The sequence below is a fragment of the Pteropus vampyrus genome, unplaced genomic scaffold, assembly GCF_000151845.1.
Source record: "Pteropus vampyrus isolate Shadow unplaced genomic scaffold, Pvam_2.0 Scaffold201, whole genome shotgun sequence".
Classification (NCBI taxonomy): domain Eukaryota; kingdom Metazoa; phylum Chordata; class Mammalia; order Chiroptera; family Pteropodidae; genus Pteropus; species Pteropus vampyrus.
The window spans coordinates 676,550-700,582 of NW_011888982.1; the positions used below are offsets into that span (position 1 = coordinate 676,550).

At 31.6% G+C, this 24,033-nt stretch overlaps 1 protein-coding gene and 1 pseudogene across 1 annotated transcript; one reads left to right on the forward strand and one right to left on the reverse strand.

Annotated features, from left to right (window-relative positions):
• Nucleotides 1–692: 692 nt before the first annotated feature.
• PPDPFL (pancreatic progenitor cell differentiation and proliferation factor like) lies at nucleotides 693–5,825 on the forward strand. Its single transcript, XM_011372121.2, has 5 exons — nucleotides 693–848; nucleotides 1,192–1,254; nucleotides 2,459–2,536; nucleotides 2,643–2,739; nucleotides 3,500–5,825. The coding sequence occupies exons 2-5, from the start codon at nucleotides 1,200–1,202 to the stop codon at nucleotides 3,510–3,512; spliced, it is 243 nt and encodes an 80-aa protein (XP_011370423.1). The 5' UTR covers nucleotides 693–848; nucleotides 1,192–1,199; the 3' UTR covers nucleotides 3,513–5,825.
• An 11,742-nt stretch (nucleotides 5,826–17,567) lies between these two features.
• LOC111746784 lies at nucleotides 17,568–17,683 on the reverse strand (annotated as a pseudogene).
• Nucleotides 17,684–24,033: the final 6,350 nt, after the last annotated feature.

The window sequence follows — 24,033 nt, forward strand, 5'->3', positions numbered from 1 at the left end:
TTAAATAGAACCATAATGGGATACTAAAATAAATGTTTTGAATAAATTTGAACCTAGTTGATATAATTTTATAGTAATGTTACATTACCAAAATTGATATAAACTGATAAAACCAATAGCCACCAAATAAATTGAAAGAACAATTGAGAGGATCCTCCCTCAATATAAAAAGAAGCCACATTGGATCCATGGGTAAACTGTTTATAAAATGGTAGAATAGTTTATATAAGAAATATTACTAAAAATTAGAATAAAAATTTGCTTTTGTATCAATAAATAATATTAACATAATGTGATAAAATCACATTATTTCTCTTTACACCCATGATTTATACCCTTGTATGTCCATTCCCCCAGCTGTCTTGCAGCCTCTCTGTAGTGCCCCCTGTACAGCTCAGAATGGTACTTTCTCCCAGAATGTGTGATTGTATTCAATATTGAGAGTATATATGGCTCTTACCTCCCTCCCTGTAGAAAGTAGCAGTTATAAGCTGTGACCTTACAGAGGAAAAGTGCAAAACAACGTCTGGGCCAAGTTCATCCTTACTGCATGCAGCAATACTTGGCACGCTGACATGGTCAAGGGCAGAGAGCTTCCTCACACTTCCTCTGGTTGGCTGTGTGCCCAACTGGCCTGTGTTTACACACAGATCGTGTTTCAGTCTTCTAAATATAAGGTATGCTCAGGGATCCCAGACCACACTCATAGTTACTGCAAAGAGTCTCCTGACCTGCTGGGCAACACAGTCTGTCTTGGATCACTAAAACTGATTGTTTCAAACTGCAGTTTCTGAGAAAATTTTAGAATTATCTTTATTTTAAAAGAACAAATTGGAGAAAACAAATAGGTGAGTGACTATATCAAAGCTGTGTTAATATCTTTTCTCTACCCTTTAGATTTGTTTCAGGTGAAATAAGTTGCGGACGTTGAATTTGGATATATCTTTTTTCCTTGCTTTTCTAAATATAAAAAAAGATTGCAATATATTTGGTTATAATTTTGTGTAAACTTTTTAATTCTTTTTATTAGATATTTACTACATGGTATTAAATTATGTTGCTTCACAAAAAAAAATTATTATTCATATGGAAAAGAAGAAAAGAAAATTCCATGTTATTAATATCGACTTCTCTTTCCTGGTCACTTTTTCTCAGACTGTTGTTCATGATCTCTCTGATGTTTGCTCACAGGGAAAGCAATGGCATCAGTACCCTCTGTTGGTTGCCTTCTGGCCAAAAATCAGTATTATCGAAGTAAGTTGTATCATCATTAGAAGATATACCTAGAGGATATGTTTTGAGGTGTCTGTGAGATATTAGTAACTTATGTATCATGTCCTGGTCAAAACTTAAGGGAAAACACCAACAACTATTTGTGACAGTGAAGAAAATAGGAATAGAACTCATCAGAATCAAAAATAGGAATTGACCTCTCTGAATCACTATTATCAAGGAATTCTCATCTCTTTGTTTTAACTGTGTTATGTTGTATTGATGTATTGTTTTAACTGTGTTATGTTGTATTGATGGAGCCATTAACATAAAAAAGTGAAAATCAGCTTAGATTCTATAATTATGTTTAATTATAATACCTTGCATTTAATAAGATACATTAAAAACTGATAGTTTTATATAAATAAAGTATTATTTATTCCTTAGAAAAACAAGGATAGCATGATTATGTTTCAGGGGTTTTCTGACTTCCATTTACTGCTATGGATAATATATCAGCATTTATTGCATGTATCGAGTCAGTTTTATTTTTATCTATTTATCTGTAAGTATTCATAGTTTAATAGAAAACTGTAGCTTCTTAAAGAAAATTCAGAAATGTCATTAAATTAAATGATTATTTTAAAACCAAAGTATCAGTTATTGAAAATATGCCAGCATTATATATAAAAAAAAAAAAACTCTTATTTTTAAGAGTTAGAAATATCTGTTGATTTATTCTTTTTACAACAAGGTTAAACTATACTCATTTACTTGGTTTTATTATATCTACAGAAGTTATTTTTATATTCTAATCTTTTTAAAAGAGTGATGGGTTTCAAATACAAGTATGATAAGACAAATAGTTTATTTTTTTAAAAAAATAATTTCTTTATTTCTGAATTTGATAGCTTATGTAAGCTATTTAAGTACATACATGTAATAATTCTTGATTTGTACTTCCTAAGATTTTTAATGTAACATTTGTAGCATATTTTAAATTTTATAACTGTACTTATGGGGAGTGGGAGAGCCATCATGGAAAATAATATATTGTATTGATAAAGAATGTAATATGCCTTATTCTGGAAGACTTTTATTTAATTTTTCAATTCATAAATTTATGAGCCAGAAGTAAATAGTAAATCATTTCAAATCATACTACTTGAGAGATTAGAGATAAATAATATGTGTGTGTTTGCTTGTCATGTATTTGTTCATTTATTATCATTTATTTTCTCTATAGGGGCAAGTATTTCTTCAATTAGCTCTCTTATTGGTTCTGACTCTGTTAATTTCATAGATGAGGACAAATCTCAGCAAGGTATTTGATTTATTTCTTATTAGTAGCACCCTCATTATTTTTGTTTATTTGTTTTTAATATCTCAAGTGTATTTGATAAGAGAGGAATATAAATTTTATTTGATAGGGTTACCTGAACTGGCAGAATCCACCTGGTGGTTTAAATTCTTTTTTTATTTTGAACCTGTGCTTTCAAATGTAAGAAAAGAAGTGTCTGCCAATGGGTAAGTTTCAGCCTTTTCTAATAAGAATGTTTCTTACTTAGTGAATGAAACAATGTATGTAGTAATTATTATGTTGACAAATAAGAATAAAACAGTTATTTTTTGAGGATGGTGAAGGCTTTTTACAAAGCATACTTGTGGGATGGGGAGGAAAAAATTAGTTGCTCTTTCATTCTAGTTAGCCATCAGTCAGCGCACTCTCTTTCTATTACTAGAGAGTGATTAAAAAGTCATATGCCAATTTTAATCCTTCTTTGGCAAGGGGCACTGATTGATAATCAGAGTCAAGATTCTAATTGTGTTTTTTCAATACCTTCAGGAAACAAATAACAACTATTCAGTTGCTGTCCTAAACAACCTACTTTAGTCCCACTGCTGGTTTTTTCAAAGTACTTATTGTTTTTATACAATGACTAATACTAATACTAATAACCAGCTACTAAACGAAATAAAAATAATAAATAATGATAGAGTTCATAGACTCTAATGTTAAAACATGAGTTTTGATTAATTTTTCATGTATAATAAATTTAAAATAGAATCAATTAAATATTGATACTTTTTAAAATTAAAATAAGACTAATTTTTGAAAAGATATATTCTTTACTCTCTTTATCAAGTATATTGAATTGAATTATCTATGTGTTTCATTTATTTTCTAGTTTACTTTGACTGTAAAGGCAATCTAACTTACATATAAGCATTTCTCAGCTAATTATTTTTATATTGTAATTCAATGAATATTGTTTATTTTATATAGTACTAATTGTTGATTCTGACAATCAAAATAACTCTACCTGCTACAAATGTGAATCAGACCTTTCAGCATTGAGCTATTCTAGATGACTTTTCTACATTGTAAGAAGACAAAAATCTGCCTGAAATCTTTTTTTAGACATGATCACAGCAGCCACTTATGAAAGTTCAAACATTTTCTTCAAAGCTAAGACTATTGATGTAAATGGTATCAGCTTCATGGAGAATATTAGAAAAGCATGTTTTAGAAGCACATGCTCTTTTAAAGTAATGAGTCTTCAAATGTAGTAGCTTTTTCATTATCCATATTATTTTTCCGAAAAAAAAATTAAAAGTTTTATTTATTTATTTTTTTAGTTTGTAAGACTCTATGTCTGTTGAATGACTTATCATACCTTAAAACAAGCATTGATGCCTAACATAATAGTTTAAAGGGCATTGTATTCAAACATGTAAAAGAGTTGCAAAATTTTATTTTTAATCATGAACACTGGAAATAGCAAACATACCTATTACCTGTTAGATACGTTACTGTACATCTAATCAAATGGTTATTGTGTAGCCTTTAAAATTCATGATTTTAAACAATATTTAACAACACAGAAACTTATGATGATGCAATGTTAGGTGAAAAAAGCAGGATAATCTATATTTGGTTTGATTTTAGTTGTATTGAAATGTATATATGCATAAGAATAGATTGGAAGGGAATATAACACAAAAGTAACTGGCTGTTTCTGAGGATGGGATTTTGGTTGGTTTACATTTTCTTCTTTATATTTTTTCTGTATCTTCTCAAATTTTCTAATAAGACCAATTTTTGTGTATAATTAGAAAAATAAATATATTTATAAGGAGCACTGGAATGATTTTCTGAATGTGAATAATTTCTAATTTCCTCAATATTGGGTAGATAATACTTAGTGTGCTTCAATTGAAAAGTTTCTATATACTTGCAGATATTTTCCAATGCAAGATGCTATGCTTAGAAATTAAGGATGCTGAACTTACTCAGAGGTAGATATTTCTACAGTATTTTGTAGCTAATGTTGCATTAAACACTCCCTAGAATATACATGATTGTTTATTAGTAGAACTATCTTCTTATTCAACTACATAACTATGAGAAAATATTAAGACTAACCATTCTCTATGATAAACATTATTGACCATTTAATATACTTTCCAAATGGGACATACATTCCTTCAATTCTGTGGCCCTCCATCACTTTGCTGTCAATGAAGGAACTCAAATATCACTTTGGCTCAATAGCATATCATTGTTTACATATTATTGCTTTTCTGGTTGTTGTTTTCATTTATAATTTTTAAATTGAGATAAAATATAAAACAAAATGGTAAATTTTGAGATGCTTTAGTTTTATTTTAAGATTATCAACAAATTTCTTCTTACTTAACTACTCAATATATATGTGAAGACATTGCTTGATTAGGTTATATAATAAATTTCCCAAAAGCATCAAAATCGTTGCTTTTGTATTAGTTTAGTGTTACTGTTGCTGAAAGTTATTGTTTAAGGTAGTTGAATTTTACATAGGATTTTAAATCAAACATATTATCATGACCATATAGTTATTAAGCATTTTAGAGTAGTTAATGCAGATGCACACATATATATGTGAGTTTAGAGAGATAGATGATCAACAGGTAGGTAGACAGATGATAGATGATAGATAGATAAATGATAGATGATAGATAGATAGGTAGATAGATAGATAGATAGACAGACAGACAGAGGGTAGAAATTCTAGAAACAAAAAAGGAATATTCTTGAAAAGTAATGTTAATGTGAGTTCTTATAAAATAATTTAAAAAGTAACGTATTCCTGCATACTACCCCTGAATTTCTATAGAATTAAGATGATAAAAATAAAGAGAACAAAATGTTTTTTTCTGAGTAAATTCTAGTCAATTGCTTCTAATGTAATTTTCCTACAGTCAGGTACTTTAAAAAGTAACACACTCATAGGTCTCAACATAACTGTGATTTTAGCTAAAATATTTCCTGCCTGGCTCTGTTGCCTATTGGGTACATAATAAATAGTGACGTTTAAATATGTTAAAGGTGTGTTATAACTCCAAATGACTTTAGATGTGCTATGATCATTTTAGTATGATATTATAATATATTATTTGACTTGGCTAGGATGTCTGTATTAAATATGACCAGGTTTTGATAATTTCTGCCCAGGTTCTGTGAATTTATATGTTGAGATTCACTATTTTATTTTTGAGATATGATTTTGATAGCAGGTTCTGAGTTATTGATCCCCATATCCTTTATCAATAAAACATCAACGGCCAATTCAGCAATTTGCAGTAGAGCAAAATTTCTCTATTTGGAATTTAAGACTATTTGGTGCTTCATATATTCTGTACAAGTTAGGGTTGTGGGATACAAAATTGCAGAATTCTATTTGCTATGAAAGAGAGACAATGGGAAATCTTCGTTCAGGTTGAATGGAGTAGAGCTGAACTTCTAACTCATAGAAATTTAAGAAATGTAAAGAATCGTAATTTATCCAACCTCCCGTTCATATTCTTCAACCAAATGTGTCAAAGCCTAGTTCATGATCTAATACCTTACAATATCTTCTGGTAGTTTCTCCTCTCTCAGAGAATGGCCATATCATTAATCAGCTCAAACAAGTAGCAAGTTAATTTTGATATTCTCATAGTCAATCCAATACCAAGTACTTTTCAGTTTTATTTATTTTTTTTATATTTCTTGTATCTACCTACTTACTTCCTTTTCTACCAACACTACCTGAATCTCAACTTTCACCATTTCTCCTGAGGAATACTGCCATCACATTCATATACCCCTTTTTAGATCTTATTTGAATGTCCTCTTCGGATTAGTCACGATCATCTGCATAAAACACAAATCTGATAAAACTCTCCTGTGAATACATACATAAACATACTCACACACCCACAATATTCATAAATTTTATTTTTCTCAGGATAAAGTCATAACTCTCAAATCTCCACATACTCTAGCTGATGCAGATCTCTATAATCTGTTCTTGTATCTTGCTCCCCTCAGCTCCCGTGTTCCAGTTACATCAGCCTTTGTTCTCAGTCCTTCCTATACATCATCCTTCCTCTTGCCACAGGACCTCTTCCCTCAGCTTAGAGTCTTCACTTAATACATACTCATATTTTAAATCTTAGCTCAAAAGTCTCTTCCTCAAAGAAACCTCCCATCTACTTAACTAAATTAGATTTTTTATTATAGGCTCTCAGCCCATTTTTCTTGTCGTCTTAGCACTTCTACAGTTATAATTTTACATTTGTTTGTCTAGTTATTTGTTTTCCCCACTGCACTATAAACTACACAAGGGCAAGGATCATGCATGCTATACGCAACATTTTATACCCAGAATCTGACATATCAACAAGTATTTGTCAAATGAATGACAATGGCTCTTTAGCTAGAAGTGGCTCTCTCAAGAAGTGTTATGTTTCAGTGAAGAGTAAACACTAAATTAATAAAAGAAAACATTTTTCAAACAGTGATAAGTGCTATAAAGCAAATAAAACAAAGTATTTTGGGCAAGAGCGATTGAAATATGACAGAGGTTGAGGGAAGGCTGCTTTAATTGGTATAGTCAGGAAAGGTCTCATTGGGAAGATGGCATGAGAACTGAGTGGGAAAGAAGAAAAGCGATCAATTTTGTGAAAAGTATTCTAGGGAGAAAAAATAGCAGTGCAAATGCCAGAAAAAATACCATGCTTTAAATAAGTATATCCAGTCTCTTGTTACATTGTTGTCAAGAGACAGCTGCCTTGAAAGAATTTGGCATTTTCTAGTGGAGGTTAAATTGTCTACGATGTTTGGTTTATTTCCAACTAAACCCAGGATAAGAAATGGTGAGGTCTAGGGGACTTTCTTCTGAAAGTCTCCCAAGATGATCTATGAATTGCTCAAAATCACACTGCATAGTAAGTAGCATGCACGTAAAATCAGCATGCATGTAAAATCACCGTCGACTCTCACAGTTCTTATGAATGCCTTGAGTCCTGTGAGGCACAGCCTCACAAGCGTCTCCAGTCTCTGAAATAATTTTCTAAACTAACAAGGTAAGTAAGTTTTACTTTATTATTTTTTTCCCACCTCTCATACCAAATGGATAAATAAATTTCTATCATTTTAAAAATTCTTTTCTAGTTTCTTTTCAAAAATTTGTCTTATTAGAACTATTTCTTATCAAAGAACAAGAAAAGGAGAGTCCTACAGTTACTCTCCTTCCTCAATAGTTTATATAGAAGAATGTATTTCAGTTTGGGTGTCCAAAATTTTTTCTGCTATTACAGTATAATTACTTAGTTTCCAAAAGGTTGAGAGGGTAAAAAAATATAATGTGTTTCAAATATGGTACTTCAAACAACTTTTATTCAAGCTTTAAATACATTTTAATTCATTATAATCAATTATGTATTTCATTTATTCAGAAAAAAATGATTTGTATTTTTGTTATAGTTTTATCTAAATGTGTGGGATATAAAAGTTTTGCTTCATTTTGAATTAGATATTTTGAAATTTATTTGTCTCCAGATTGTAAACTCAAATATATTAAACCTAGTACTATCATAATTATTTCATTAACAGCCAACTGGAGTGTGAACTTCATAGATATTTTATCCTTTTTACGTGCTTAGCAGAGGTTTTCAAATGAGTGAATGGTTACTGGAACTATGATTTGTATGTCAACTCACTTTAAAGGTTAAGATTTTGAAATTCATTTGCAAGGAAGAGTGACAAATATTTTACTTTCAAATAAACTACCCTTAAAAATATTTGTGCAATCTTTAAAAAACACATTTAGGAGCTATCCATATTTAAATTTCAAGCAAAATTTCACTATGAAAAGTGAAGACAGATAAATTCCGCAAAGTAAACTGATCATATTACTTTGTTCTTTGTCATCCTAAATGGATTTCACATATCTATTTATTTCCTGTTACAGCTGATACTGCTTAATATTCTAGAAGGAGATCATATGGCTCTCTCTATTGTGCAGAAAACATCCTCCTAGCTTTATCATGTTTGGTTGCCTTTCATTGCGGTCCTTGAGCTAGAAGCACATTTGTGTCTGATGGTGAATATAAGAACTCAATAGGTACCGAATTCTGGACTCGCATGAGTAGGATTTCAAATCAAAAGCAAAACAGACTTCATTCAAAGCAGCAGTGTAGGACTGGAATAGAAATTTGGGAATCTGCAGGTGAATTAATTTTTCTTAAACATATTTTAAAAGTTTAGCCAATCCGTAACTAGTCAATTAATTTCAATGTAACCATTAAGTATTTTCTTTTTGAAAAATCCCTTTAACACTAATACTCTTTCTCTTTTCAAAATTCTAGAAAGTATTAAACTTCAATCTGCCAAATCTTTTTTCATCCAATTATTCCAATTATTTATTTATAGTGTTTAGGTGAAACACTTTGTGTTTCTTCAAATGTCAGTAACAACTTCTTTAATGCTAAATAACTAAAATGACAGGTAATAGAGAAAGAGAAAGGCTGAAAGTGTATTATAACAGTATAACAGCTCTGCAAGAGCCTTGGTTGTTACCTAAAGAGATAGCAATTTATCTTAGCAAAGCTGCAGCCCTGTGATTCTCAAAATTTGCTGTGCCTAAAAATCAACAGGAGTTTGATAAAATGCAAATAGCGAAGCTCCATCTCCAGAAATCTTAAATCAATGGACCAGAACTAAGACCTAAAAATCTTATTCTCTATTAAGGGCTCCTGATGATATGTATATGATATGCAGAGAAATGCTTTATTAGATTGGTGAAAACTGCAGCTGTCCTCTTATGAAATCTTGGGAAACAAGCTACTATGTTTAGCTGTGGTTATAATTGTAAATGTGGAAAGCTCAATTAGCCTGAGAAAGCATGTGAGTGATTCTGAGGAAAAAAATCATGTAATATGGAAAAGTTATTTCAAATGAAAAAGGGTTAGGAGTTGAATATGTATAATCAATCCACTTCAAAGATTGGAGGAAGAGCTGGAATTTAGAAGAATTTTTCACTTTTATAGTTTTTCTGGTGTCGGAGATTCTTGTTCTATTCCACAAGAAAGAATTCAAGGGCAAGGTAAATAGCAAGCAAGAAAGTGCAAAATTTATTAAGGTATACATTCAAAGGAGGGGGGAGTAGTGCAGGTTTACTCAAGAGAAAGAGAGTGAGCGTGCAAGTCACACCAAGATAGCTGGTTATTAATTTTTTGTTTTCTCTGAATGTGGAGACTGGAAAACATAGTGCTGATGTAGCCTTGTTGTCTCTTCCCAGTAGGCGGGGAGCTTGGATTCCTGCTTTTCCTTCTTCATATGGTATTTCTGGAACTATCATGGTGTCAGCTGCATAATGGGAGTGGCAGTATTTGTAATGCAGATTAGATAATAATGATATTATAATTAGCCAAAGGTCATGCCTTAGACGAAGATGGAGTCTAGGCTGGAAAAGACTGGTTTTGGCTTATCTCCTCTGCTAGGGCTAAAACAATGGGGGAGATCTAAAGAAAGGAAAGATTTATAGAGCCATATACTGGATGGAGAGGGAGTGTTCCTACACTACCTGTCCTGCCTGACTTCTACATCCTCAAATGTTAATGTTTACAGAAAATTGCTTGTTTTAAATTAAAATATACTACCTGTTTTTCAGTTCTTAATTCACTCATGACCTATGTTAGAGATAAGTGCAATCTAAAAGAATGATAATTTTTCTCAATTTATCTTCATTGCCCAACTATCATATAAAACACATATTATGCTTATCTGAATATATATAGATATATAAAATTAAAAAATACATAGATATAGATAAAAACATATAGATTCTGTGACACTATGGGTGTTAAAATAAATATAAATAACTGGCCTATAAAATATTTTTTTTAATTTTCAAAAATAGCAGTAGTGAATTAAATCATTGTAGATTAAGAGAATCACTGAGAGTGGAGATGTGTGCTGGCTTTGCTAAGGATATCCTAATGGCAATATTTGTTTTATTCATTCAGCGATTATATATTGGCTATGTGCCAGATACTCATCTGAACTTTAGTCTCACATAAGCTCATTTTGTGTAAGTATAAGGAGGAAGAATTTTCTACCAATGACTAGAGGGCAAGCAGATAATCACACTTGTTCTGCAATGAAAGAGCTGAGAATATTAAAGCATACTAAATGCCTGCTAAAGAAGCTTGCAGTTTGGCTAGGTAGGTAGAAGGGAAGAGCAATTAGTAAACTGAAGTTAAAAATAACCACTGAGGCTGTAAACTTTAAGAAAGTGGAACAACAGAAATATTTAAACTGGATTTAAGAAAGAAGAAAAGGAAAACATTTATTTGGGAGTTTTATTATTACACACAGTTTTATACAATGTATTTTATATTTTAAAAATGATCTTTTAAGAAAGAATTCAATTTCTCACATTCTTTTAAAAAGTATAATGTTAAAACATTCCATGCTCACCTAAAGGCTTCTAAAACTGGGATAAAATTTAGCAGCAATTATACAAAACTCATATTTAAAGCTTTTTATGTTGGAAAGTGTTCATACAAAGTTTTCATATTTATAATAATTGCCCTTATTTAATTTATTTCATTTGCTCTCATTGTTGCAGTGTACTGTATCCAAGGCTGTGTTGTGCTCACAGGCAGAGGTAAATCTTATTTTCAAGAAAATTTTAAATTATAGGAAATAGTTTAAAAACCTTATAGAATTGAAAATACTTTATCAGTGCTAAGAATTACATAGGTGATACGTCCTAATATTAGAATCAGTTAAAATTTTGTGCTCACCTAGAGGCCCATGACTGTTTATGTGGGGCTAAGAGATCATTTCCATAGGTCAAGGATGAGGAGAAATGTGTGTGTGTGTGTGTGTGTGTGTAGATGTGCAGCAACCCAATACATGACATGAGACTGAAGTTTCCCCTAGCTCACATGCATGGTCAAGGATCACTCATTCCTAAGCAAGTATACCTCTATTTTACTATATTAAGTGTATAACACTGTTTTAGCTACCTGTAGTACAACAAGAGATAAAACAAGATTCTTGTCTGTCAGGGACTTCTAACAATCAGAAACCGGACCATGCATTTTGTGAAAAAATAATTTATTTAGAATAAGCACTATATGCATATAGTGTACATTTCAAGTGAAACAAAGTTCCCATTTTCTGAATAAACAATTGTAAACCAGATTCACATTATTTTAGATACTTTACCAAAATTACAAAAGACATATAGATAGAGCTATAAACGTGGGCATTTTTTATGGTAGCATGCCTATCAAACCATTCTGTGTTTTGAAATTTTTATTGAAAATAGTTAAGAACTTTCCACATCAGTCTTAGTAGAGATACCCATGGTTACAAGTGGCTTCTAATTTTTAAAAATAATCGCTTATAAACAGAGTTTTAGTTTTTTCTCACAATCTTTTATTATTACCAAAACATTATTTCATACATTTCATTTCATACATGTACAATAATTAGCCTGTAGGATATATACTTAAAAATAAAATTTTTGGTCAAAGGGTTAATTTTAGATTTTAATAGGCAGTCCCCAAATTCTCTCTATAAAATTTTTAACAATTTATATTCCCTATATTAATACATGCAAGGGCCTGTTGCTCCCTATCTCAGCCAACATAATGTGTAAGCAAATGTAGATCCTTTTTAACCTCCTAGGAAAGTCATATCTCAATATGACTTTCAGTTTCTACTGAAAGTTTTATTATAAACAACAACATACATTTGTTTTTCATTTGTTAAGAGAGAATCTACGGTTCCTTTACTTTGAACTCAGTATTCATAGCTTTTATAGGAATACTTTATATTTTAAGAATAGACAGTAAATCTTTTTATCTGATGTGTCATATTGATTTCTCAGGTTATTGCTTGAAATTAATTTTGTTAATGGAGTTTTGCCATGAAGAAATTTTTTATATGTAGAAAAATTTAACTATATATATATATATAATATATATATAATATATATATTCAGAAGTTTTATATATATATATAAAACTTCTGAATATTATGGAATAATATTCAGAAATCCTTTTCCACTTATAATATTTTTTAATCCCCCCCATATTTCTAGAACTTTTGTAGTTTCAATTTTTGCACATTATTTTTTTTCTATCTGCACTTTATTTTGACAAGAGATATAATGTTCTCAACATTTTTTATTCTCAATTACTCTGATGTTTCAACATAATTTGATGATTAATATATTATTTCTCCAATGATCTAAAATGAAACATTATTTTTTTCTCAATTACTGCATCTATCTTTGGACATTATTTTTGGTTTTCTTGATTTGTCTGGCTATTCACATATCAGTGATTATCATAATTATATCATCTATACCAATATTTGGAGGGGCTAGTTTTTCCTCATTAGTTTTTTGTTTGTTTGTTTAACTTTTCATTCTGAAATATTTATAGATTCACAGAAAGTTACAAAGATAATACAGAGGGCTTCTGTGTGGCTTTCTCCCAGTTTCCTCTAATGATTGTATCTTACAAAATTATAGAACAATATCAAAAGAAAGAATTTGACATTGATATAATGTATGTTTATAGTTTTATGTGATTTTATAATATGTAGACTTGTATAACTATCCCACATTCAAAGATACAGAACTAGTCCATCACCAAGAAGGTCTCTCTCCTGCTGCTCCTTTGTAGTTGTACTCATATCTTGTCCTTTCTACCATCCTTAACACCTGGCAACCACTGATCTGTTTTCATCTCAATAATTTTGTCATTTTGAGAACTATATGTAAATGGAGTTACACATTATATAAATTATATAAACTTTTGAGATTGGATTATTTTTTCTCAGACTAATTGCCTTGAGTTCTTCCAAGTTGTTGCATGTGTCAAAGGTCCATTTCTTTTTTTTAAATAATTTTTTTCTACTTTAATTATAGTTGACATACAATGTTATATTAGTTTCAGGTGTACAGCATAGTGGTTAGACATTTATATAACTTACAAAGTGATCACTCTGATAAATATAGTACCCATTTGATACCATACATAATTATTACAATATTACTGACTATATTTCCAATGCTATACTTTATATCCCCATGACTATTTTAACTACAAATTTATATTTTTTATTCCTATTCTCTTTTTTATTCATTTCCCCAAACCATCTCCAATCTGACAATCAGCAGTTTGTTCTTTGTATCTATGAATGTGGAATAGTTATACAAGGTAATCTTTCATTTAAATTGATAGCAAGTGATTAGGGACTGTATTTATACTGGCAAAATACCTTCATCTGTGCAATATAAGATAACAATCACAGGAGTAATACCCGTCACTTTTGTTATATTTTATTCTTAGAAACAGGTTTCATATGCCATCCACACTCAAGAGTATGCTGGTGTACAATGCGTGGGCCACTGAGAGTCATGTTTGCATTTGCTTACTATACTTATATCAACTAGAGTTGTTCAATTATTAATCTTGGTTTTCTATAACTTTATTTATTTATTTATTTGTTTGTTTGTTTGTTTGTTTTAATTAAGTTTATTGGGGTAACATTGCTTAATACAATTTTATAATTTTCAGGTGTACATTGTCATTTGATATCTGTATATTCTATTGTGTGTTTATCACCCAAAGTCCAGTTTTGTTCAGCTATCATATATTTGATCCTCTTTACCCACTTTGCCCTCCACTAAACTCTATATTTGACCCCTTTAACCGATCTACTTCCTACCCTCTTCCCCACCCTACTAGTAACCACTAGTCTATAGTCCTCTGGTAACCACTAGCCTACAGTCCATGTTCATGAGTCTCTGTTTGTTTGTCCTGTTTATTTGTTGCTTTTAGGTTTATATCCCACATATAAATGATATCATGTGATTTTCAACCTTTTCTGTCTAGCTTATTTCGCTTAGCATGATTATCTCGAGGTCCATCCATGTTGTCACAAATGGCAGTATTTCATCTATTCTTATGGCTGAGTAATGTTCCATTGTATATACATTCCACAGATTCTTTAGCCAATCATCTACCATAGGGCAGACACTTCGGTTGCTTCCATGTCCTGGTCACTGTGAATAATCCTGCTATGAACATCTGTGTGCAAATATCTTTTTGGATATGGGTTTTCAAGTCTTTAGGGTAAATATCCAGTAGAGGGATTGCTGGATCATATGGTGGATCAATTCGTAGTTTTTTGAAGAACCTCCATACTGTTTTCCATACTGGCTATACCAATTTGCAGGCCCACCAGCAATGTACAAATGTTCCGTTTTCTCTGCATCCTCTCCAACATTTGTTATTACTTGTCCCGTTGATTATAGCTATTCTATAATCTCACTGTGGTTTTGATTTGCATGTTCTAGTAGTTAGCAATGTTGAGCATCTTTTCATATGTTTGTTGGCCATTTGTATATCATCTGGGGAGAAGTGTCAGTTCAGATCCTCTGCCCATTTTTTGATTGGATCATTCTTTTGTTGTTATTGAGTCGTATGAGTTCTTTGTATATTTTAGATATTAGGCCCTTATCAGAGGTGTTCCTTACAAATATATTTTCCCTTTCGAATGGTTGTCTCCTCACCTTGTTGACAATTTCTTTTGCTGAGCCGAAGCTTTTGAGTTTGATGTAGTCCCATTCATTTATTTTTGCTTTTACTTCCTTTGCCTTTGAGGTCAAATTCATAAAATTCTCTTTAAGTCCAAGGTCCTTGAGTTTCATTCCTATGTTTTTTTCTATATATTTTATTGTTTCAGGTTTTATATTTAGATCCTTAATCCATTTAGAGTTAATTTTGGTGTGTGGTGATAGACAATAGTCGAGTTTCATTCTTTTGCAGGTACCTTTCCAGTTTTGCCAGCATCATTTATTGAAGAGACTTTCCTTTCTCGACTGTATGTTTTTGGCTTCTTTGTTGAAAATTATTTGCCCATATAAATATGGGTTTACCTCAACTCTGTTCCACTGGTCCGTGTATCTGTTTTGCTGCCAATACCATGCCATTTTGATTACTGTCACTTTATAGTATAATTTTAAGTCAGGCAGAGTGATGCCTCTAGCCTCGATTTTTTTCTCAGGATGGCTTTGGCAATTCGGGGTCTTTTGTGCTTCCATACAAATCTGATGATTTTTTGTTCTATTTCTTTAAAAAATTTTGATGAAATTTTGATGGGGATTGCATTAAATCTGTATAATGCTTTAGGTAATATGGATATTTTAACTATGTCAATTCTTCCAATCCAAGAACACGGACTATCTTTCCATTTCTTTGTATCTTCTTCGATTTCTTTTAATAGGGTCTTATAGTTTTCATTATGTAGGTCCTTCACTTGTTTCATTAAATTTTTTCCTAGTTATTTTTTTCATTTTGTAGCAATTGCAAAAGGAATTATTTTTTTTCACTTCTTTTTGTGATGCTTCATTATTAGAGTATAGGAATGCTATGGATTTTTGAACATTGATTTTGTATTCAGAGACTTTGATGTATTTGTTTATTGTTTCTAGTAGTGTTCTTGTGGAGTCTTGAGGACTTTCTATATAGAGAACCATGTCATCTGCAAATAGTGACATTTTGACTTCTTCATTTCCTATATGAATGCCTTTTATATCTTTCTCTTGTCTGATTGCATTCACTAGTACCTCCAGTGTTATATTGAATAAGAGTGGCGATAGTTGACAGCCTTGTCTTGTTCCTGATTTTAGAGGGAAGGTTTGTAGTTTTTCACCATTAAGTATAATGTTAGCTGAGGGTTTGTCACAGATGGCCTTTATTATGTTAAGGTAATTTCCTTCTATACTGATTTTGTTAAGTATTTTGATCATAAATGGATGCCGTGTCTTACTGAATGCTTTTTTCTGCATCTATTGATATGATCATATGATTCTTATTTTTTTATTTGCTTATGTGGTGTATCACATTAATTGATTTGCACATGTCGAAACATCCTTGTGCCTCTGGGATGAAGCCTACTTGTATAATCTTTTCAATATGTTACTATATTCGGTTAGCTAGTATCTTATTTAGGATTTTTGCATCTGTGTTCATGACAGATATTGGTCTGTAGTTTTCTTTTTTTGTGTTATCTTTACCAGGTTTTGATATCAGAATAATATTGGCCTCATAAAATGTGTTGTGAAGTATTGCCTTCTCTTTGATTTTTTGGAAGAGTTTGAGGAGAATAGATATTAAATCTTCTTTGAATGTTTGGTAGAATTTAGTGGTGAAACCATCTGGTCCTGGACTTTTACTTTTTGGTAGGTTTTGATGATTGTTTAAATTTCCATACTGCTAATCAGTCTATTTAGATTTTCCAGATCTTCTTGAGTCAGTCTAGGAAAGATGTATTTTTCTAAGTACTTGTCCATTTCTTCTAGGTTATTTAATTTGGTGTTAAATACATTTTCATAATATTCTTGTATGATCCTTTGTATTTCTGCGATGTCAGTCATAATTTCCCTTCTTCCATTCCTGATTTTGTTTTTTGTGTCCTTTCTCTTTTTTCTTTAGTGAATCTAGCTAGGAGTTTATCAACTTTATTAACCTTCTCAAAGAACCAGCTCTTTGTTGCATTTATTTTTTCTACTGTTTTTTGTTTGTTTGTTTGTTTGTTTTCAATTTTATTTATTTCTGCTCTAATTCTGATTATTTCTTTCCTTCTGCCTACTTTAGGCCTCATTTGTTCTTCCCTTTCTAGTTTTTTAAGATGAAACATTAGGTTGTTCATTTGGACTCTTTCTTGTTTTTGGAAATAGGGCTGTAATGATGTGAACCTTCCTCTTATGACCGCTTTTGCCTTGTTCCAAAAGTTTTGATATGTTGTACTATCATTATCATCCATTTCTATGTATCTCCTGATCTCTCCTTTTATTTCTTCTCTGACCCAGTTATTCTTCAGTAGCATGTTGTTTAATATCCATGTATTTGTGGTTCTTCCTGCTTTCTTTCTGCAGTTGATCTCTAGTTTCAAAGCATTATGATCAGAGAATATGGTTGATATGATTTCTTTTTTCATTATTATTTATTATTAATTATGTCTACAGCACCTGGTCTTCCTAGGTGGTCTCCCATCCAAGTACTAACCAAGCCCGACCCTGTTTAGCTTCCGAGATCGGACATTAGGCTTGTTCAAGGTGGCATGGCTGTAGACCATGGTCCGTCGCTCCACTGTGGTGTGAACTCAGGACCTTCTGTGTGTAAAGCAGACGTTCCTATTTCTTCTGATATTAGTACCACTACACTATGGAACAAAGTCCTAGTTGGTATGATTTCAACCCTCTTGTATTTGTTAAGTCTATCTCTGTGTCCCAGTATGTGGTCGATTCTTAAGAATGTTCCATGGGCACTAGAGAAGAATGTATAAGCAGCTGTTTTGGGATGGAAGGCTCTGTAAATGTCAATTTTATCCAGTTGGTCTAATGTGTCATTTAAGAATGTTATTTCCTTATTGATTTTCTGTTTGGATGATCTGTCCATATCTGACAGTGGGATATGTAAGTCCCCTACTACGATAGTGTTTTGGTTTGCTTCTACCTTTAGTTCTGTTAGTAACTGCTTTACATATTTCGGGGCTGATTGGGAGCGCAGATATTAATAAGTGTAATGTCTTTTTGGTGCAGGATTCCCTTTATCATTATGAAGTGTCTCTCAGTATCTTTCAGTCTATTTCTTCTGATATTAGTACCACTACTCCTGCTTTTCTCTGAATGCCATTTACTTGGAATATCATTTTCCACCCTTTCACTTTGAGTCTATATTTGTCTTTGGAGCTGAGATGTGTCTCCTGAAGGCAGCTTATGATTGGGTTTTGTTTTTTGATCCATTCTGCAACTCTGTTCCTTTTTTTTGGTGAGTTCAGTCAATTTACATTTAGGGTGATTGTTGAAATAAGAGGTCTTCTTATAGCCATTTTATCTTTTGCTTTCTGGTAGCTCAGTGTTTCCATCGCTTCCTTGTTCTTGTGCTTATGTTTTCTTTATTTTGGTTGGCTTTCGTGGGTCTTCCCTCCAGCCCTTCTTGTTTTATGTTATATACAACAGTTCTGAATCTTTGGTGTGTGATTGCCATTATGAATGTGTAAAGGGTAGTTATACATACAGTCGTCCATTTTCTTCTGTACGCACCTTATCTCCATTCCCCTTTGCGAAGCTGGATCTTTGAATCGCCTCCTTTTCAGTCATTGTTATCTCATTTTGTCCCTATATATGCTGAACATTTATTACTATCTTGCTATGGCAATTCTCTTCTTATTATTTAAGCTTATAATTCCCTGTTCTTAGTAAGGGTTGCTGACATACCCAAGTGAGTCACTGTTGGAGTTACCTATTGTTTCATATTTTTGTCACTTTTAATACATGTGTATTTATTTTAAGCATGTCTAATGAGATGTTATGATGGGAGAAATAGTCTATTGCAAGATTTTAAAATGTAACTGGAGGTGGAAATCCAAATATTGTTTAGGTAAACAGAAAACTCAACTTTATTTATTTCTAAAGACATTTACAGAACATTTCATTATAAATTTTACATGCTGTTAAAGTCCTATCAATTTCCTTGTTTGTGAAATTTTATAACATGGCCTTGAAATAAGTAAGAGAAAGCAATTTCAGGCCATTTTGGAAAATAAGGTTTGTTTTGCAAAACTGCCAGCTGAGTTGTAGTCATGGGTTACATGTCTTCTCTTAATTCTTCCAATAATTTTACTAAACACCTATTATGTACCATGTACTACATCAGCGCTGTGGATCTGCGTTGAATCCGAGGATAGCAAATTGTAGGTTCAGCAGGAGGTTGAGTCTCGTAAATGTCAGCTATATAGAGGTTATATCTTGCTGAAGGGATGACTCAGTGTAAAGAAATAAAATTTATTAATTCCACTGTCTTAATGACTCACAAGTGACTCTGTTTCTATTTGCTCAATACTCACTTTACTCCTAATTATGTTTTTTTTTTTTTTTAATTTTGTTTTAGGTGAACTGACCCCTTTCAGTATTTCCTGTAGTGCAGGCCTCATAGTGGAGAATTCTCTCAATATTTGTGTGTTTAGAAAAGTCTTAATTTCTCCTTCATATCTAAAAGAGAGTTTAACTAGATACATTATTCTAGGCTGGTAGTTCTTTTCATTTAATAGTTTAAATATTTGATTCCTTTCTGGCTTATAAGGTTTGTGATGAGATGTCCTATGATAATCTAATGGATTTACCTTTATAAGTTACCATTTTCTTCTCCCTGGCTGCCTTCAGAATTCTGTCTTTGTCGTTGATCTTTATACAATGTGTCTTGATGAAGGCCTTTTTGGGATGAGATATTTGAGTGTTTTGTTGACTTTTTGAATTCCAAGCTCCAGTTCATTCTTTTGATTTGGGAAATTCTCGTCCACTATTTGTCTGAAAATGTTTTCTACTCCCTGCTCCTTTTCCTCAAATTCGGTAAAGTCCAATATTCTCATGTTTCCTCTTCTGATGGTATCAGCTAGTTCTTGAATTTCTCTTTTCTTATTTTTCATTCTTAAGTTTCTCTCTTCTTCCTTCTGATTTATTTCTAGATTTCTGTCTTCGATATCACTGATCCTTATGAATTGTTTATTTCCCGAGCTTGCTATTTCATTTTTCAACTCTTGCAGTGTGTTCTTCATCTCCAGAAGTTCTATTTGTGTTTGTTTGTTTGTTTGTTTGTTTTAAGGGTTTCAATCTCCTTGCTCTGCTCATCTAGTTGTTTTCAATTCCTGAAATTGTTGATTTGAGTTGTTTTGGGTCTCAATGAGTTTTTTCAGAAGTACCATCTTGAATTCTCTGCCATTTAAGTCACATATTTCTATATCTGTAAGCTCATTTTCTGGAGATTTTTCTCTTTCTTTCTGAGATGCCTTGTCACTTTGGTTGTTTATGGTGTTTAATGGAATATTTCTCGGCATGGGCATTAATGGAAGTGTATTCTGTTGTTTTTCCAGAAAGATTTATTATATAAAGGTCTCTCTTTAGCCAGTTGCAAACAAGGTGCTTTTCTTTTGGCTTCCAGTAGGTGGCGTCTAAGCCTCTTGGATCCCTGCTTTATATAAAATCTTACTAACGCTTTTTAAATTTTCTTGTAAATATTTAATCACGCTCGCTACCCTCAGCTTCAGTCCCTTTCCATGTCAGCGACAGTCTTGGCAGCGTTTGCTCAGCATTTGCTCCCCTGGGGCTCTGCAGTGATCGGTCTTGGAGGGCATGGCAGGAAGGGCCTTCTGGGTTGGGAGCTGGGGGCTGCAGCTCAGACTCGATTTTGCAACCATGGCTGGCAAAAATCAGCTATTGATTCTCTGTGGTCCTGTCCTACTTCTCTGCTTTCTGCCCTGATGACTGGGTTCTGCAGCCAGTAGGCCACAGGGAGCTCACAGCTATCCCAGGCAGGAATGTTCAGGGAACTTGCTGCACGAACTCGCTGCACCTTCACCCCTCTCCCTCCTCCTACAAGGAGCTCCGGTGGCTGGGAGAGGCAGCTTCTTTATTACTCCCCGTCCACCGCCCGATACCTGGGGTTCTAACCTGTGGTAGCTCTTCCAGAGTCCTCTCCCTTTCCCACAGAAGCTTCTTTCTCAACCCTCACAAGCTGTGTAGTGCTGGCCTCCATGGGGCAGCCATTTTGGCTTTTAGCATGGCACCTAACCTTATGTATTTTTGATCAATTTTATCTGCCACAAATTTAGAAAGGTGAATTTATCTCCTATAGCTGATATATTCTGTCTTTTCTTGTATTCCCTGTAGTTGTCACTTTTATAATGTCGATATTATGCTATTCTCACATAGATAATCATAACTGTTAGATCTGCATTGTGGATTACAAAACTTATCATTGTAAAGTACTCTTCTTTATATCAGATATTTACTTGTTTATTTATAATCCTGAATTCAATCACTTACCTTACTAAAGTTATGATACGCATGGGTTCTTTTTGTCATTTTTATTGTCTGGAATGTTTTTTGTACACTTTTTGTTTGTTTTATGGCTATTGCTTATCTACAACTTAAAGTTAGATATTATTTTAAATTTCAATTTTTATTTTTTTATTTTAGTATATAAATTTATCTTATTTATATTATTTTATATATAAGTGTGTTTGATTTATGTGTTTGCTAATATGTTCTTCTGCGACTTCTATTTTTATAGTTTTTAAAATATATTTTACATACATTTGGCTTTCTGGATTTTCTTATTTAAAATGTTGCTATGTATTACTACTTACCCTACTGGCTACCTAAGGTGATCACAACTTTAAAAATATTTTTACACCTTTTTATATGATATCTATTTGTTTCATATTGTATAAAATGATGGAATTAATATAAAACTTTCTTAGCCAAAACCCTTGGAGCCACATGTCCAGAACTAAAATTTTTACAATTTTAGGAAGATAACATTATGCTGATCCCATGTATTTATTACCTATCAATATACAGAATTAAGCACGTTAATATTACTATAGTAAAATGTATGATTATTCATGTAGCCTCACATTCAGATCAAGTTTTGACCTGAATGGTAATTTAAATAATTACAGTCTTTAGAAATGTTAGGATATAAGAATTTCAGAAAAAGATTGTAAGCTTCTGCACAATGTTTTTATTATTTTCTCCACCAACATACTTAACTGCTTATATTATTTTTATCTTTATAACGTTAATACATGTATAATTTGTCATATAGCTTAACAGCTTTTAATTATATCTCTGTCAACAAGCTATTAAAAAAAAAAAACAAAGATGTACAGAAACTCCTATCTTCTTTCCCCTCTAATTTTAGAAATTTTCTGTCATTTTTACATCATCAGTGTTAACAATTTTTACATTTTTCTGTAATCAAAATTCTCATAGTTATGTCTTACTTTTGTCAAATAATTATATGTGCTGGAACTCAATGCTGGAATTTTGCTATAATAATTTGATTCACTAATTGGTTGGCTGACGTTCATTCTCTAATAGCTTTCTAAAGAAAAATTTATATGAATAATGCTCCCCGGGCACTCATATTTTAGTATTTGTTTTATTTTGTTTTGTTTTAATTTTGACATTGCATTTGTACTATTGTTTAACTAGGCATGGAATTCTTGGACCATTATTTCTTTCCCAGAGGACTTTGTAGGCCTTGCTCTAAGGTATTCTAACCTTGAAGAATGTAGGTCCTGTCTTTTTATAAGAAGTATAATATCTTATATAGCTGTTCAAATTATTAATTTTTAAGTGAATTCATGAGGTTATATTTTAGTGTTGCTTTTTTAGTATCATTTTTCTTTCCTACACATATAGTGTTTCTTTTAAATATAAAAATTCAAATAATTCTTTATGTCTGGAAATTTTTCTTTAATAGTAGATGTAATAATTTTTTTTTTCTGTTTTACTATTCTAGTTCTTTCCTTGGACACACTCATTGTATATCTGAGTTTCATTTTTCCTTATATTTCATATTTTTCATAATAAAATTTTTAAATCTACTCTTTTAAACTGTACAATACAGTGGATTTTAGTATATTCAAAAAGTTGTGTAACTATTACCACTATATAATTCCAATTTTATCACTCCAAAAAGAAACTCCATACACATTAGCACTCACCTTTCCTTACACCCTTCTCCCCAGACTCTGGCAATTACAAATTTACCTTCTGCTTCTATGGATTTGTTTATTTTGGATATTTTATATGAATTAAATCATACAATATATGAATTTTTGTGTCTAGTTTCTTTTACTTATCACAATGGTTTAACAGTTCATTCATACCATTAGATTATAATACCTTTTTCTTTTTTATATCCAAATATCATTTTATTTATAAATATATCACAATTTGTTTATTCTTTTATCAGTTATGCACATTTGGGTTGTTTCCACTTTTCGGCTAATATGAATAACACTATTATGAATATGCACGTAGAAGTTTTGTGTGAATGTGCTTTTATTTCTCTTGATTATATATCTAAGAATAGAATTGCTGGGTCATATAGTAACTTTATGTTTACCTTTTTAAGAAAATTGCAAACTGTTTTCTAAAGTACTGCATCATTTTATATTCCATTAGAAATTTATGAGAGTTTCAATTTTTTCACATCTGACACTTTGTTATTGTCTATTTTTTCTAGTCATATTAGTGGATGTGAAGTGGTACCTCATTTCAGTTTTGATTTGCATTTCCCTAAAGATTAATAATGTTGAGCATTTTTTCACGTGTTTATTTGCCATTTTAATATCTTTTTGTTGAGAAATGTTCAAATGTTTTATACCTTTTTAAATTGGCTTATTTGTTTTTTTGTTGTTGCTGTTTTTGAGTTATGTGTTCTTTATATATTTTGGCTATTAGGCCCTTATTAAGTATATGATTTACAAATATATTCTCTCATTCTATGGGTTGTCTTTTTACTTTATTGACAATATCCTTTGAAGCACACGAGTTTTTATTTCAGTAAAGACCAATTTATATTTAATAAAATTTTTTGACTTGTTTGTGGTTATGGTGTCATATCTAAGAA

Excerpts from the sequence above, each read along its gene's own strand:
- PPDPFL (XM_011372121.2), top strand. The coding sequence starts at position 1,200 with ATGGCATCAGTACCCTCTGTTGGTTGCCTTCTGGCCAAAAATCAGTAT. Across the intron at positions 1,255-2,458 it reads CAAAAATCAGTATTATCGAA|GGGCAAGTATTTCTTCAATT; the intron begins GTAAGTTGTATC and ends TTTTCTCTATAG. Across the intron at positions 2,537-2,642 it reads TGAGGACAAATCTCAGCAAG|GGTTACCTGAACTGGCAGAA; the intron begins GTATTTGATTTA and ends TTTATTTGATAG.